The 17,915-nt window shown below is 36.3% G+C and overlaps 1 protein-coding gene across 4 annotated transcripts in view; it reads left to right on the top strand.

Moving 5' to 3' along the window:
- The window catches only part of CACNA2D1 (calcium voltage-gated channel auxiliary subunit alpha2delta 1), a 720,406-nt gene that overhangs the window by 374,143 nt on the left and 328,348 nt on the right, over nt 1–17,915 (top strand). For all 4 annotated transcript variants that reach the window (XM_043965811.1, XM_043965813.1, XM_043965810.1 and 1 more), the window contains exon 4: nt 5,347–5,406. In XM_043965811.1, coding sequence (XP_043821746.1) covers nt 5,347–5,406 — 60 coding nt within the window. The remainder of the gene's footprint in view (nt 1–5,346; nt 5,407–17,915) is intronic.

Below are 17,915 nucleotides of genomic sequence, written 5' to 3'. Positions count from 1 at the left end.
TCAGACATTTGACACTTACTAGCTATGTGACCCTGGTCAAGTCACTTAACCCTCATTGTCTGACCCCCCCCCCCAAAAAAAAATACTATAAGGGAACAGTGTGGCGTGGTGGATAGAGAACTGGTCTTTGAAGCCCCTGAAGACCTAGGTTCAAGTCCTCCCTCTAACACATATTGACCGAATAGGTCATCTAACTTCTCAGTGCTCTGGAATTGAGATGATATAATTCAGGGAGTTTCCTTACTTATAACAGTGAAATGTCATATATAGTTCTGTCCCTATCCATGTCAATAAGGGCCTAAGAAATAAGAAACAAAAGTTGGATCTTCATTTATTCTGTTCCATTGAGTATTTTCAACTTTCTTTTTTAAATGGTGATCTGGAACCTAGTGCTTATTAATTCATATGTAAGTAGATGTATTATTGGCACATCTATCATTTTATAAAGGTCATTCACACATAATATGTGTATCTATGTAGATATGGTACATTACAAATATAGATGTTTGCATAAATAATATAGAAAATATATTGCAAATGTATATATGCATGTGTACAATAGTCAGTCAGCATTTTGTAAGGGCCTACTCTGTACCAAGTACTATGCTGAGAATTGGAGATACAAAGAAAGGCAAAAAATAGTAGCTGGCCTTCAAAGACTTCATAATCCAATGGGAAAGACAATATGCAAAAAAGCTATGTACAAGCCAGGATAGATTGGTGCTAATCTCAGGGAAAAACACTTGCATTAAGGGAAACTGGGAAAGACTTCTGGAAGTAGGTGAGAATTCACCTGAGACTTGACTAAAGCCAAGAGGGACAGATGAGGAGAGAAGGCATCTCAGGTATAAGGGACAACCAGTGAAAGTTCACAGAGTTTAGAAGTAGAGTAACTTGTGCAAAGAATAGCAAGAAAGTTAATGTCACTGGATTTCAGAGTTTGTGGAAGGGAGGAAGGCAGATGAAGACTGGAAAGGTATGAGGCGGATACATTGTGTAGGGCTTTGAATTTCAAACATAGGGTTTTCTATTTGCCCCTGAAGGTATAAAGAAAGATCTACATACATGTCCTTGTCAAAAACCATATATAAATACACAATATAAAACCAATTTATATTGTGTACCTGTGATTTCATTGGTATAAGAAACACTGTGAGTAAACTCCCTTTCTAAATGTATATTAGCATTAGCAATTCTTTTATAACTTAGCATCTTAGAATGTGTTTGGCCTCTTATCTAATGTTAGACTCAGGTCTGCCTGAAGCTAAAGCTGGCTTTCTTTTTGCTGCCTCCCAATATTTAGATTTATAAGGGTGTGTGTATACAAGCAAATTTTATTTTAATATACTAGTATATTTATCTTTAAGCTATATCATGACATGTTCCCTAAACTATCAAATTGAGTGTGCAAAATTAAGCAATGGATCCTTTAGTGTTTATGCTGAGTTGAGTAAAAGCATATTATACTCACGTTTAGTCTCATTTTGTTGTCTAGTACCATAATATGTCACAATAAATCATTAAATGAGAAAAATAAAATTTTATGACTTCCTTGAAATGCAGCATAATGTACCATAGCAGGGTCTTCCTGTATGGGGAAATATTGAAACAGGGATGCTTTAATGCTCAAATTTTATTAGGTCCAAGCTTGATCTGTCCTTGCACAAATTGCCTGCAGGATTTAATTGCAGGTTGTTTGGCCTTTAAAATAAGATGGCACTTGGCCAGTTTAGAAGTTAATTAGGGACTTGAAATGTCCACAAGACATAGTAATTTTCTATTAGCCAGGAGCAGTTGGCATTTGCTAACACAGAACAGCATTCACCATGGCGTGTTGGCAAAAGCACCCAGAAGGAGGCATTGATATCTGAAGCACAATTATGTGTTATATTGTTTTCATGCAGAAATTTCACTGACCTTAATCTTTTCACTAGCTACTGAAATATAAAGATGGCATCAGTGCTGCAATCTCTCATGATCATTCAGTTCTAGACATTGAAACTTAAATTAGAAATCATAGCAAATTAGCTTTGAGAAGAGATTCACTCAATTTTTTTTTTTTTGCACGGGGCAATGGGGGTTAAGTGACTTGTCCAGGGTCACACAGCTAGTATGTGTCAAGTGTCTGAGGACGGATTTGAACTCAGGTACTCCTGAATCCAGGGCTGGTGCTTTATCCACTGGGCCACCTAGCTGCCCTCAAATTCTTATAGTGGAAGGATATCTCTGTCATCCCTAAAGCATTTTTATTTAGCTGAGTGTGTAACCTATTATTAGAAACAAAGGAACAAATTACATATCTCCCCTAGGAATTCTATTTTTCTTTTATCAAATTCTCACCATTCCTACCACCATGGATAAATATTAAACTATAGGAAGCTGAATAGTAGTTTGATGGGTCCCATTCTAGAAAGGTTAATGTTAATCCAGAAGCTTTGGACAGAATAATTGGAGGGAAAAGCAGATTCCAAAGGTAACCTCATGATTGTACATGTGCCAGGTTGAGTGTGTTCTTGAAAATTAAGTGAACAGGATGTTTTGGAGGAGTTATGCTGTACCGATGTTAAAGTTCTTATTGCTATTGAAACTTTAGATGTAAATTAAAGGATATATGGCAGTAACATGAAGACCATATGTATATACATGTATATGTGTAACACATAGTTTTTGTGTTGTTGTCCTTGCAGTAGGTTGTTTCTGCTTGAGACACATTCCCTCCATTTCATACTACCTTTGGTGGAACTTTTCATGAAAACTTCCATGTACCAATCTCAGTGACTGGTGCGTCCTTCCTTTTTTTTTTTTTTTTTTTTGCAGGGCACTGGGGGTTAAGTGACTTGCCCAAGGTCACACAGCTAGTAAGTGTTAAGTGTCTGAGGCCGGATTTGAACTCAGGTACTCCTGAATCCAGGGCCAGTGCTTTAACCACTGCGCCACCTAGCTGCCCCGAGTCCTTCCTTTTAACCTCAGAGGTGGAATACCAATCATGTACCTGAATAGACCCTTCCTCTCCCCATGAAACTTGTGTGTGCCTCTCTTCTCCTACCTATATTTCCACATGAATCCAGGGGTCACATTGCATATCAGATATTTATAGGAACATATGTAGGCCATACTCTTTTTATATGCCTAATGATCTCTCTGACTTCAAGGCTGAGGTAAAATTTGAACCTCTGTATCCAGTCATATCACCTTGAGATTCACCAGATGAATGCCCAGTGAGATCAGAAAGAACCTAGGCTAGGACTCAAAGAAAGACCTCATTCAAATTACTCAGTCAATAATCAATTTTCAAGCAACTACTAGGTTACAAACCCTGTGGTAATCTCTGGGAATATAAAGAAAGGCAAAAGTTGAAGATCACAGTCTAATGAGGAAAACACCATGCAAACAATTATGAACAAACAAGCTTTGTCCAGGATAAACTGAAAAGTACTAAAGAGAGGGGAGGTACTAGGATTAAGGGCCATCAGGAAAGAACTCTTTTAGCTGGGACTTGAAGGAAGCCAAGAGACAAAAATAAGGAAGGGAACATTCTAGGATTGGGGATAGTGATTCTCTGGAGTTGGGGAATGGAGTGTCTTTTTCTAGAAAGAGCAAGGAGGCCAAAGTTAATGGAGTATGGGGTGGGGGTGGGAAGTATGGAATAAAGTTTTTTAATGAATATAAAGAGATATTACTGTTCCATTAGTAATGACAGAATGGCAGATTGACTCTGGCTGGGTAATTTATATTGGGAGTATATTGGATGGGGCACCTTAGTGACAATACTAAAAATTGGCTCTTGTGCCTCAGGGTTACTCCCTGGAATGATGAGGAAAGTAGAAGTCAGCTGTAAGCTGGGACCCAGCCTCCAAGAGAAGTGAAGATTGAGAAAGTGAGCCCAGAGAGGGTGCTACACTTGTAACAATCAAAAAACAATCAAAACTAAGTGGTCCTCTGACTTATCTGATAGTGGGGGGTTTTTTTGTTTTGTTTTGTTTTGTTGAGGCAATTGGAGTTGTGATTTGCCCAAGGTCACACAGCTATTAAGTGTCAATTATCTGAGGCTGTATTTGAACTCAGGTACTCCCAAATCCAGGGCCGGTGCTCTATCCCTGTGCCACCTAGCTGCCCCCTGATAGAGTATTGTAGTGTTCTACAAATGCAGTTCCCCCACATTGTTTTTTTTTTTTTTTTTTTTTTTTAGTGAGGCAATTGGGGTTAAGTGACTTGCCCAGGGTCACACAGCTAGTAAGTGTTAAGTGTCTGAGGCCAGATTTGAACTCAGGTACTCCTGACTCCAGGGCCGGTGCTCTATCCACTGCGCCACCTAGCTGCCCCCCCCACATTCAGTTTCAAGGAGAGAGGTATTTTTCTACTTCTACTCTGGAGCAAAGATTAGTCAGAAGAGTTAGCCTCTTTTAAAAAGAATATATCCTGAGATTAGTTGATTCTACTACCACCACCATCCCTACCCCAAAAGGTTGGGACACAGTATCACACAAGAACATTCAGAGTTCAGTGGAAAGTAGAGTCAGACTTAGGGAGCATGAATAACAAAGGGTAAACTCACAGCTCCTGACTGAATAGAAGCTTGTTTTCTCCCTTCCTGGATTTCAGATGGCGTTTCCTTACTACTTATATAACATCCAACTGTTATGGGACTGTTATGTAATGCTTTAGGGCTTTAAAGTTTATGAAGGACTTTAGGTAACATCTCATCAGTGGAACTTTCAAACAATACTGTTAAATGAGCATTACTCTCTCCATTTCACAGAAGAGAAAACTGAGGCTCAGAGAAATAAAGGGGTTCACCAACAGTCATACAGCTAGCTAGTAAAAGTCAGATGGGGTTTGTATCTAGGTTTTCCTAAGAGCACTTCCTCCTCTATACCATGCTGTCCTTCCAAAAACAAAGGGCATCTTGATGCCCCCAGCATAGTTAAATAAACTGAGTGCTAAAGGGATAATTGTTTTGCTTGGCAGAATTTGTTGGATCTGACTTGTACAAAATAAATGATGTCAACAAATGAGAAGGAATACTACCTTTCTAAAATGAGGGTTTTTTTTATGAAAAAAAGCTTGGCTTGTATAATGATAAACATAAATCATAGTGATGATCACAGAGCCTGTAAACTAAAGTACAGTCAGAAATTCTTAGTTATAGGAATACTTGCAGATAAGATGTCATGAAGCACTTCAGAATACTTTGTCTAGGCATCCATTATCCAGCAGTAGGGAATAATTTGGACTCTCTGTAATCTGATGGTTGCTCAGAAAATCAAAAGTAGTATATCCAAAACAATTATTTTCATGTGGGCCTTTTGAACATTTATCCTTTTTTTTTTCCCTTTTTTTTCCCAGCGCCTGGCTACCAAAGCAGAAAAATTTCAAGCAGCCCATCAATGGCGGGATGATTTTGGGGTAAGAACCAGTTTCCTCTCATGATTAATGGTTTGACATTTTTCTCTTGGATAATTCTGTTGTAGTCTTTGTTTAATGATCTCATCTTAGTCATATTATAAAAGTACAACAGTTTCCTTAGGTTTTGTTTGTTTACTTTTTCCACAAGGTTGGAAAAGAGTAGGAAAGAGAGAATTCAAAATTGTCTCAAGTTCAGAGCACACTTAATTAACTCTACTTAGAAAAGGAAGTTGAACAAACCATGCATGAGCTTCCTAAGAAAAAAGTCCCCAGGACCAAATAGATTTACAAGTGAATTCTACCAAACATTTAAAGAATAATTAATTCCAATGTTATATAAACTATTTAGGAACATAATTAAAGGAGTCTCACCCAGTTCCTTGTGTTACACAAATATGTTTTAAAACCTAAACCAATAAGAACAAAAACAGAGAATGAAAACTATAGACCGAATTTCCTAATGAATATTGATACAAAAAAATCTAAATAAAATGCTAGCAAGGAGATTACAGCAATATATCACAAAGATCACACTGGGACTAGATGGGATTTATTCCAGGAATGCAGGACTGGTTCAATAATCAGAAAGCTATAAGCACAATTGACCATATCAATAGCAAAAACAACAAAAGCCACATGATTATCTCAGTAGATGCAAAATTGTCTCAAGTGGAATCATTGTTACAAGGAAAATATATGAATTATTTGAAATGAAGTCCCACTATCCAAGCAACTAGTTGCATATTGAATTAGAGTTGTAGATAGCATAAGGCATGAGGTCTGAAACAATCCACAGATTGCTTTGGAAAAATCAAACTTGGGTTTGACTATTTTGAGTTAAGAAAGCACCATACAGAATATGATGACCTTGACATTGGGGAAATGCAATCATGTTTATAATAAATTAATTAAGCTTCTTATAATTTAATTTGTTCCACTTCAGCCACAAGTAATCTTTCTCCTTTTCTGGCCTATTTTGAAAAAAAAACATGTCGGCTCTCTTTAGCTCTTGTGTATTTGATAAACTTGTTTTGCAATACGAGAGTCCTTCTACTCAGGACTGATTAGAAAAGAAGCACAAGTGGATTCTCCTTACATGCCAGGCACTGATTATATTCATCTTACATCAAGAGACAGTGACTAAACTTTCCCTTAATAAGAGGCAATGAAAAAATTTCAATTAAGAAATTTGAAAACACTTTAATTTTTTTTCAACAAAAGTCTCAATTTTAATCACAGAAGAGTATCAAGAGGGGGAAAAAAAACCTCTTTTCAGAACACAGTCTGTTTCTCCTTATTTAGTGTAGTAACAATAATGAATCCAGACAGCTGGAGTACAGAGTGATTAACTAGGGTTGTTTTGTAAAATAAAAACATGGAATTTAACAAGTAGGAAGTTATTTTTCAATAGAAAAATCAGCAATTGTGTTAGGAGTTGTTAACAAGGCACTGATAGCTACTGACCAAGAGTGTAGCCAGGGCCGCCTCAGCAATTGATCAGAGAGATAAATAAGGTGAGGAGATTAAGAGGTTGTCCCAGTGTGGGTTTATCTAGCAGCACTTCCCAGGGGCTCAGTTTACCCCCTATCCAGCCCCACCCCTCCTGGCAGTAACTAGTGATCTCATTGTCTTTGTGTTTCTAGAGTATATTTTGTATTTAACCTCACTCTTTCTGAAATCCTCCTTCCCTTTATCTCTTAGCAGTAACAACAAGCCTTTAGGTTGTCATTTCAGTCTCTTCTCGAATGGTATGACAACCCTCTCTTTACCAGTCCCATCTAATCCCAGATATTCAGTAACCTGACACATTCCCATTCTCTGCCAAGTAAAGCATGAGCAAATATTGCTAGAATGGTCCTCCTGGCTTTAATTAAGCCAGTAGGTGTGCTGTCAGCCTTTACAGTGTACCTGTGTTCCTTGATGATCAGGCCTCCTTCTCCTACCCAAACCAATTACTAGGAAACTCCTTGACTACTTTAACAGGAACTAGTGAATTAGTTTGACTTTCTTCTCTTTGTAATGCAAACATTAAAAAAATCTGTCTAATAGCCTTTTAGATAATCAGGAATTAATGCTTTACAAGAGTGTCAATAAGGATTCATTTCTATAAAAATCTCTTTAATTGTGTTTTTTCTCAACCTGTAAATTCTTTCAAGGGGTAATGATTTCTTGAGAGGCAGCAGAGTAGAGTGGATGGAGTGGACTTGGAGTAAAGGAAGGAAGAAATGAGCCTGAATCCCACCTCAGATATTTATAAGTAGTGTATCTCTGGGCAAGATATTAAATATTCAGGCCTTGGTTTACTCTTTTATAAAGCAGGAAATTGGACTCAATGACTTCTAAGACCTAACTTTTTCCAGCTCTAAATCTATGATCCTATAGGTGAATGTCTAACATTCCACCTAATCAAATATAAAATAATAACCGGAACAAATTTTAATGTAAACATCAGACACGCTTTTATCTACCTACCTCTCTTTGTCTTTCTCCTTAGCTATTTATGCAATGTAAAAAGGAGTGGTCCGATTTGTGTCCAATATCCGGATTGGATATTCTCCAGTCCTCACAAGGACTAATAAAATATCAGATGTCATCCTTAAGCACACATAGTTGCTACCTTGGCCTTGGCCTTGCCCCTACCCAAGATTGGTCTTCCTTTGATTATATAATCTTTTCTGTTTCTTTCTAATGCCACTTTAATGTGTCAGAGTAGGTGCTTAATAAATGTTTATTGCTTAGTTTACTATCAAGTTTTGGACCTAAAAGACCTCTGGGGGGGCAGCTAGGTGGATAGAGCACCGGCCCTGGAGTCAGGAAGACCTGAGTTCAAAAGGCGTTAGACACTTAACACTTACTGGCTGTGTGACCTTAGGCAAGTCACTTAACCCCAATTGCCTCACAAAACAAACAAACAAAAAAAGACCTCCCACCTTCACTTGTGCAGTAGTCTTCTATTCCTTTAGCTTGCCCTCTTAGTTCCACTGGTGTTTTATCCCAGTTGTTTCTCCCTAGGAGTCCTTGAAATCAAGCTTCCTTTATATGCATATATACATATAATACAGATATATGTATATATAGATATTCATACACACATACATAAATAAACATATACATGTGTCCCCTATTAGAATGTAATCGTGAGGGCAGAATTATTTCATTTTTGTCTTTTAATAGCCCCAGCATTTAGCACAGTGCCTGGCCCATAGTAAGCCCTTACTTAACAAATAATTATTGATTAATCTATTAATGAGTTGATATAGTTCAAGTTGCACACCTTCCAAGTTCCAGATACAACTCTGTGTTTCTGGTCCTACTGCCTGATTCAGGATGCAGAGCTGTCTCCATTAGGGTTTGATGGTAGGGGGTTGTTATGATATGACTCCCCTGAAACATGACACATCCTATGTCTTCCCCAGGGTGCTTCACTTAGGTGATAGGTGTAACCACCACTAGAGAAGGTCATGAGTAAGCAGTCTTCTAACCCCAAGTACTGATAGCCAGCCAGGCAAGTTCTCCCTGAAGTTGTCTCATACAGAATATGGATCCAATTCTTCCCTAATCAGGCCTTCAAGTTTTCAGTTCAGTAGTCCTGATAAAGGGGCTATGAAGTACTCTCTTTTTTTTTTTTAAGTAAATGTTTATTGCTACCTTTTTTTTTAAAGTGAGTCAATTAGGGTTAAGTGACTTGCCCAGGGTCACACAGCTAGTAAGTGTTAAGTGTCTGAGGCCAGATTTGAACTCAGGTACTCCTGACTCCAGGGCCGATGCTCTATCCACTGTGCCACCTAGCCACCCCTATCAAGTACTCTTAGCAATTAAAAGGTATCTTACTGGCTAGGTACTTCCACAGGCATGTGGGGCCTACTCTACTGATAAGTATTCTGTAAGATTAGGAAGAGAAAAAAATGCATATATGTGTATGTGTAACATAGTACAAATATTTACTATATTCATCATCCTGATTTGCCATGACAATAAAGATTCCAAAATCTGAGGAAGTCTTAAAAAGCCATCTTTGTAATTTTTCTCTCTTTCTTTCTTTCTTTCTTTCTTTCTTTCTTTCTTTCTTTCTTTCTTTCTTTCTTTCCTTCCTTCCTTCCTTCCTTCCTTCCTTCCTTCCTTCCTTCCTTCCTTCCTTCCTTCCTTCCTTCCTTTCTTTCTTTCTTTCTTTCTTTCTTTCTTTCTTTCTTTCTTTCTTTCTTTCTTTCTTTCTTTCTTTCTTTCTTTCTTCTTCTCCTCTCCTCTCCTCTCCTCTCCTCTCCTCTCCTCTCCTCTCCTCTCCTCTCCTCTCCTCTCCTCTCCTCTCCTCTCCTCTCCTCTCCTCTCCTCTCCTCTCCTCTCCTCTCCTCTCCTCTCCTCTCCTCTCCTCTCCTCTCCTCTCCTCTCCTCTCCTCTCCTCTCCTCTCCTCTCCTCTCCTCTCCTCTCCTCTCCTCTCCTCTCCTCTCCTCTCCTCTCCTCTCCTCTCCTCTCCTCTCCTCTCCTCTCCTCTCCTCTCCTCTCCTCTCCTCTCCTCTCCTCTCCTCTCCTCTCCTCTCCTCTCCTCTCCTCTCCTCTCCTCTCCTCTCCTCTCCTCTCCTCTTTCCTTCCTAGAAAGCCAGAATTGCAACATTATAGCTTTTGGTCACTTTTGATTCATATATGTGCTTAGAAAAAAACCTAGAGATTTAAGAACTCCAAAGGCCAGAAAATTAATATTCAGAGCTGTGATTAGAATTTTAAATTAATTAATTCTAACTCCATCCACAGAAGACAATTAGAAGTATATTAATATTATAAAGGAATTTTAGAATTTATGACATTTTAGAAAGAATACTAACACTATTTTAGTTGTTCCTCCATTATTTTTTAAATTATTAAAACATGTTTAGCTGTTTAATATAATGTGATATCATATTCTTTGATGCCATACTTTTAATGCTAAAAAAGGCATTATAGCAGAAATAATTATGTAAAAATTGCATTAATACCTGAAAGAAGGATAAAATGTTCTAAGTTTTTGGCAAAGTGTTAGAGAAAAGGTTTCATTAATATTATTTAAGTCAAATGTACATTATTATCCCCTTCTGTCTTTCATAAGCAACCTCATAACCATCAAGAACAAAAGGCAAAAACCCTAAGTTGCTACCATCAAGAAAGTGATCATGAAATTCACACTCTCCCACAGCTCCAACTCAACTCCCAAGTGAATATATGATTGAGGGAACAAAGAGCATACTTCTAAGTAGATGGAGATTTATGCAGTCATGCATTAAAAGTTCAAACCAATATTTGTAAATAGATCAAGTCTGCCAGCTGCCTTTTAGGCCTCCATGTAATTGGGAAGTGTTAAAGGTGACATTTCATGTCACTTATTATGGACAAATTATTTTATTTGGGGGGCAGGTGGCAGGGAAAAAAAGAGTGGAAACATAATTGCTCTGCATGAAATAATTGCTGTGATTTCCCCAAACACATCTTTTACAATTGCATTTGAAATCTCATTTGATTGCATTGCAATGGTTGGTTAACTAAAGTAATTTTGTTTCTAACTAAGCCTATAACATTAATTGTACTTACACATGTATAAACATAAGGGATGCCTAATTTGTATTTCAATAAGTAGGATCTTAATGCACGGGTTATTAGTATCCGCTTGTTACTATGAAAACTAAAGCACAGACTTTGAGAAATTGGTCTGTAAATAAAACATTTGAAAGAACCAAGTCAGCTTTATCTTCACAGGCAAAGTGAATTAAAACATGAGCAATTCTCCAGTGAAGTTGAAAACTGCAAATGACTAATTAGGAAAATTTAGGTCTCTCCTTACCCTAATGCTTATCACCGTGCTCTCCAAAGTGTCATTACTTTTGAGGAATCTATTTTCTTTGTTGAAAGCCCTAAATATTTTCCACATGTAGGTTGTCATAAGATTTTTTAGAAAGTTGTAAAATTCGTTCTTGTTACTGTTTATGTGACCCAGACTGCTGCATAATCTATCAAGCTATTTCAGCTTTATTAATTAAATTGAATTGCTTCATGGTCTGTCCTATTGATTATGGGAACAGTAATTGTGAATGTCTGAATATGGCACGTTAATCTCATTGTTCCTAATTTTGTCACAGTAGATTAAGGTAGACTTAGTTTCAAAGTAGGACTGAGATAGGGCATTGCTGGTATTTTGTGTAAAACAATGATTATAACTGTTATGGGCCCAGAGCACCCCAAAAGTTCTCTGGGGTACATCAAAGAACCTTCTCCTTGAGAAACTAATCCAAAGGACAGACATAACCTAAAGAAATAAGTGGAAATGGATCTCAGCAGAGCTAGTTCTGGGGAACTCCACATTGCAGTCTCCTCTACCCCTGAGGAGATAAGATTAGGTGTGGCTGCTGCCTTTGTGTCCTGAGGAGAGAAATGGTTTGAGAGATCTGCAGCCACTCCTCACCCAACTCCTCCAGCCACCATCAGTGGGGAATGGTCCCCCCTCACGAAGAGAACTTTCCACAGTCAGATGGTCATCCCATGGTCCTCTATAAAAGTACCTGCCTGTCTCCTGCTTGAGGAGATTGGTATCTCAGAGCCACGCTCTGTGCCCTGCCTTTCTCCCCATGAGAAGAAGTCCAGTGATTTCTCTCTTGGTTTCCCTTCCCTTCCCCTGCCCCTAAATAAACTACTATCTTATTCTATTGGTTTTGTGTGCAAGAGGGTGTAATTTTTAAAGAGGAATTCCTAAGGACCCCAAACCCCTACCCCCTTTTCCCCCCATGACATAACTTTAAAAAAAAAAAAGGAATTCTATCCAAAAACTCTTTAAATGGTAGTATTCATGGATCATATTGGCTCATTTTTTTAAAATTATACTTATTTTCCCATTTTTTTTCCTGGAAAATTAATTCTTTAAAATAGACTTTGTTTTCAATGAAAATCAATCCTTACATGGGTAAACACTTTTTTATACATTATATTAACAAATTAATAAAGAAAAATGAAACCTAAAATAATTGGAAGGTCATTAAAAAAAAACAAAACAAAACTCTCTTCTAGGCCACAACAGAGGTATCTTCTTTTCACTGAGCTTCTATGATATGAGAGCAAGAAGACCAGTTTTGTTACTATACTTGGTTGAAATTTACAAGCACAAAGTAATGATATTTTTTTCTTCTTCTCTGTAGGGCTTTCATCCACTTGTAAAACATCGTAGATATTTTGCACACATGTATTTACCTATATGCAAAAGTTAGAGACATTTAATGGGTTTTCTGATTATTATATAAAATTTTATTTCTATAATTTTCACTAATTTATTTTTATTTTATTCCTCTTACCTATGATTATCACAATGGTAATAATCTGAGAACTATTTACAATACAGTAAAATTTGGGAATATAATTTGTCTCAGTCACATAGTTACCAAAAAAATACAGACAAAAATGTTTAAAGCAAACGTTGAAATAGAGGAACATAAAAATAAGGGTAGTGATAATTTTCACTATCTCTTGAATCCCTAGTTCCATATTTCCAACTAGCATATGGTAAAATCTTTTGGTATCCAACACAAAGGCAATATTCAAATATTCAGTAAATCTGTTTCCCTATTAAATTAGGCAGGTTATCTCCATTAGGACATAGGAAAGTTGAAACACAAAGGTTGTGATATATTCTTTGAGGAGAGAGCTGAGACTAGAACCTACAAAGCTTCACAGGAAGGATCTTTCATCTTCAAATGCAGATTCTGTGTTAAACCATGTATGATGTAGTATAATTCAGAGAACTCCAGAAGAAGTGTTAAGAAATCTGGGTTTTGGGGGCAGCTAGGTGGCGCAGTGGATAAAGCACCAGCCCTGGATTCAGGAGTTCCTGAGTTCAAATCTGGTCTCAGACACTTGACACTTACTGGCTGTGTGACCCTGGGCAAGTCACTTAACCCCCATTGCCCCGCAAAAAACAAACAAACAAACAAAAAAACAAAAAAAGAAATCTGGGTTTTGGGGGGAGACTGGAGTGAAGGGTGGTAGTCTTGGAGTTACTCAATATTTCTTTGGGTGTGTCTATCCTTTGCTTTGGTTTCCTGGGGAAGGGGTTCTTTCAATTTGCCTTAGGGAACTTCTCTGGTAAACCAGGCCCGTTAAAACAAAAGGTTTTACTTGATCCTTTTAACCTTTGGGAGGGGAGAGTTTGTTTAGGGAAGGTGGGGAAGGTCCCTGGGTCCTTCTAGAGTCTGGGATTAACAAAGGTTAGCCCCAGGCAATTTGCCTGGGGAAAGTGGAGTGGAAATCAGTGCTTTTTCTTAGAAAAGAAAAAATGTATATAACACTTGTGGGATTTAGGGGGCTCATTCTATCTGAGAGTTAATTTGTTGCAAAGAAATTAATACTAGGGCGTCCAAATGGCAGCACTGAGCTGTGAAAAGGATCTTGCTGTTTTAATCAGAATTTATTGGTATATTAAGAAAACTTTATTGTTTGGTTTGAAACTTTTGTGAGAAATCATTTTTTTAAAATATTTGAGAATTCCACTTTAAATCCTGCGAATTTATCTAGATACAGCAGATTAATCTTTTAGTTAGGGCTTTACCTGTTAGTGTTAGTTCCTTTGATATTTCTGTGTTGAGAGGGAACCTTTCATTGTTAAGAAATTGTATAATAATTAGGAATAGAAATCAGAAACCTATTGTAATCCCAGGACATCTCAGTGGGGGATTCTGAAAATATGATTATTCTGATGAGAACATATTCAATAGAATTACTTTTGAGTAAACTGTGAGTCCATGTTTTAATTGGTAAACTGTTGATGGATGGAAATTATGTAACTGGCTAATTATGATTATGTTTAGCAATTGTTTCATGTTATTGTAAATTGGTTTTATAATTTTGCTAAAGGTTAAATACTGTTTGAGTTTATTGATTAACCGGAAGTTTTCACTACAGCTTTTGTGTAAGAAATTGTACCTATATGGCCCTCCTGCTCAAATTGATTCAGATAAGTTTTTATTCCTAGAAATTTTCATTCTTTTAAGATTGTGTTTCAAGTCAGTTTGATTTTCATTGTCTTTTATTCTTCCATGTGTATCTTGTTCTATATATACATTCATGGAAGTTATATATTTGGAATTATTATTTGGAAAAATAAATTATTATAGGTTTAAAAAAAAAGAAAGCTGGGTTTTAATTCTGGTTCAGTTACTAACTGCTGTGAGAAGCTGGACAAGGAAATTAAGTCCTCTGAACCTTTACTTTATGAAGTAAGATACATAGTCATTAGAATATTACATATATCCTTGAATAATGACAAGAAAAGTTACCCATCCTGTCACATAATGGCAAAATTATCTGTGTACCAATCTATTTGGAGACTATCATAGGCCAGATTTCCTAACGCTCTCTCTCTTTCCCATTACTGAGAAGGACCACTATAGTAAAGAAAATGGACAGAAGCTATCATCCATCATGTGTACTACACTGCTATGTGTGTAACACATGGAATATTGCTATTGGGTAGCTCATCAAAGAATTTTTCATTATTGCAAGACAGTATTAGGTGCTGGATGAGTCCAGTGTGAATCCAGTGGAATCCAATGGAAAAATAACAGTTAAAAGAAAATAACACTAAGAATCGAAAGACCAATCTAGATGCACTGAGATAAGAAAGATGCAAAAGTTCCAACTGTTCTAGAAGAACTAAGCCAATCACCAGAAAAAGAATTATTTAGGAATGTATAAATAACTGAAAACATAAATATGCAAAGATATGCTATTTTGCAGTTTTCTGGGGGAAAAAACAGTATATAGACAAATTATGTACCAGCATATTTTCATCCAATATCTAAATTAACAACCAGATTAAATGAGCAAAATGTTGTAAATTGGAATCTTGCCACGATAAAAAGAAAACCTGCTAACAAAAAATAAACTTAATGGCACAAAATATGAGGTTTCAGGAGGAATGAAACTTTTAACAAATTGGTTCCTGATATTGATGAGTCAAAAGATATAAATGTATTCTAGTACAACAGAGAAAGATGATCAGAAGAGGAATCAGTAGTCCTTGAATTAAAAGCCTGAGTGTGTATTACTATTTCAGGTACAGTGAGAGTATAAATGTTAGTGGTACCAGGACCATAAAAATACTGTAGTCCTTCCATTCTACCCCTTCCTATGAGGACATGGGTCATATAGGGTGGTCCAAAAGCCATGATTAAAAATAATCACAAAAATAACTTTTTGAAAACTTTTTTCTTTATTTTCACCATTTATAAGATTTGATCTTTCATACATAATGTAAATTCATTTCTAACATATACTGTATATGATGTTATGGTATTGTAAATTAAAAACAAAAAATGAAGGAGTCATTAAATATTGAAACCCCTTCATGACTTGTCACACCCTATATTAATTTGGCTTCTTGGTGATGAAATTTTAAACTTTTAAGTATGGAAAATGCCAAAGAATATAACAAGTCATAGAGTGTTTGTAATCTTGTTTACATGGATGGAGTACTTGTACCCATGAAATAAGAAAATCCTTGAGATAATAAAATAAAATCAAATTCCTACAGTAAACAGTTCCCCTAATTTGAGTGGCCTGAGCATAGAAAGAAATTAACTTATTAAAACAAAACTTAATTGTATATTTTAAATAATTATAGAGATACAAAGAAAGCCAGGACAGGAAATATCTAAATAAAATGTTTTACAGAAAAACATGGCTAAGTCTTATCTAGAAATTGACACCCATTTTGGTGAAAAATACATAATCCAGTTGGTGAACTAAATAATAATATGGCCAATGAATATAGAAAAACTTTGCAAATGATTATGAATACAAAGATCCATTTTATTAGTGGCCTTGTACTAGTTTATCAGATTATCTAAGAAATAAAATGAGACTAAGTAAGATTGATTTTTTAAAAGAATCTTTTGTGACTCAGAGTCTTAGACCTTGTTTTGAACTCAATAAGAATTTTCTAATTTGTTAGGGTATTCTATCAATTATTCACTTTTAAGGTTGGAGACAGATGAATCAATTAACATTTTTCTTCCTTCAGCAAGGAAATATTTGTCAAGGAATGAGCTAGTCATTCAAAACAACAACAAAAAAGAAATATTCCAAGGACTAAATTTTCTCTTTGTCCTGAACATATCATGGAAAACAAAGACTCAAAAATAACATTGTTCATAGTTTTACATGAAAATGAAAGATTGAGTATGATATAACAAGTTATTGGTCTTCCATGACTATCTGAGTATATATGCCAACTCTAGAACTAAACTTTATTGACTTTTTAAACTCCAGTAATTTTGTAATAATGTTGAGTTTAAAATGCATAATTTTAAGTGAATACAAATAGTGAAAGGACAAATTATGTTCATTTAACATAAACACCCTGAATTTTTTTTTAAGATACTAAATAACTAGTGTAAAGGAAACCTATAACTGTTTAGACCTGCTACATTTGAGCTGAATTAAATAAAGATTAAAGGTGAATATACATGTTAACTCTTCACATTTTGTAGTGCTTTAATGTACTTAAAGTGATTTCCTCACAACAGTGCTGTCCACATTTTAAACTTGATGACAGTGAAGCTCAGAAAGCAATTAAATTCAGTTCAGTTTTCATTAAAGACTTTCTTTGGGCAAGACAGGAGAACACACAAAAATGAAACTGCTTTTTGCCTCAAGAATCACAGATCTAGAGGTGGGAGGATGTTGAAACTCATTGAGTCAACCCTCCAACCCTCAATTTTAGACATGAAAAAACTGAGTCCTAGGGATGTGACTCCCCCAAGGTCACATGAATGAATACTTTATCTTTCAAGTCAGTGCAGTATGTCCCTTCCTAATGTCTTGGTATTTTTTTTTTAACTTATCCCATTTCAAGAAAGAAATAGTAAAAATTGAAGATCTAAAGGGTTTAAAAAAAAAAAAGTAGATCGCCAAACTATACATGTGGCTGCTTAAAATGTGTGGTGCTTTTTTGAAAAGTTCCTGTCTCTACTATTCTTACATTTAAGGGATGTCTTTTATTAGCTAATGTATTTAGAGCTGCATCAATACCTTCAGAACAGGTGATTTCATCTGCTTGTGTATTTACCACCTCCACCAATGCAGGTTGCATGCCCTCTGAATCTTGGAAGTTGCTGTGGATAAAAATATTCATCACCTGGTGGCTAACTCTGGCAATGATCCTTTCCAAGCTGCCTGGTCCTTGGACAACAGACATCACAATCTGTCTGTCACTAAGCCCACACTAGAAGCTTTTCCAGCCTTGTTGGATGTGCCAGAACTTGTGTTCTGATGGCATTAATTTGTGTTACCATTTTAAAAAACCTTCCTAGGCAAAGACAAGCAACCTCATTTTACATCCATCCATCCATCATTACCAAGCTAAAGTTATTTTTTTCTATCCCAAATAATGGATTTTAGAGCTTTGGTGGATATTTGAGATGGTTAGTCTAACACCCCAATTTTATAACTTTGGAAACTGAAACCCAGAAGGTTTAAGTGATTTATCCCATATCACAGAACC

The sequence above is a fragment of the Dromiciops gliroides genome, chromosome 5 (assembly GCF_019393635.1).
Source record: "Dromiciops gliroides isolate mDroGli1 chromosome 5, mDroGli1.pri, whole genome shotgun sequence".
NCBI lineage: Eukaryota > Metazoa > Chordata > Mammalia > Microbiotheria > Microbiotheriidae > Dromiciops > Dromiciops gliroides.
This window is presented reverse-complemented; position numbering and strand designations above follow the sequence as displayed.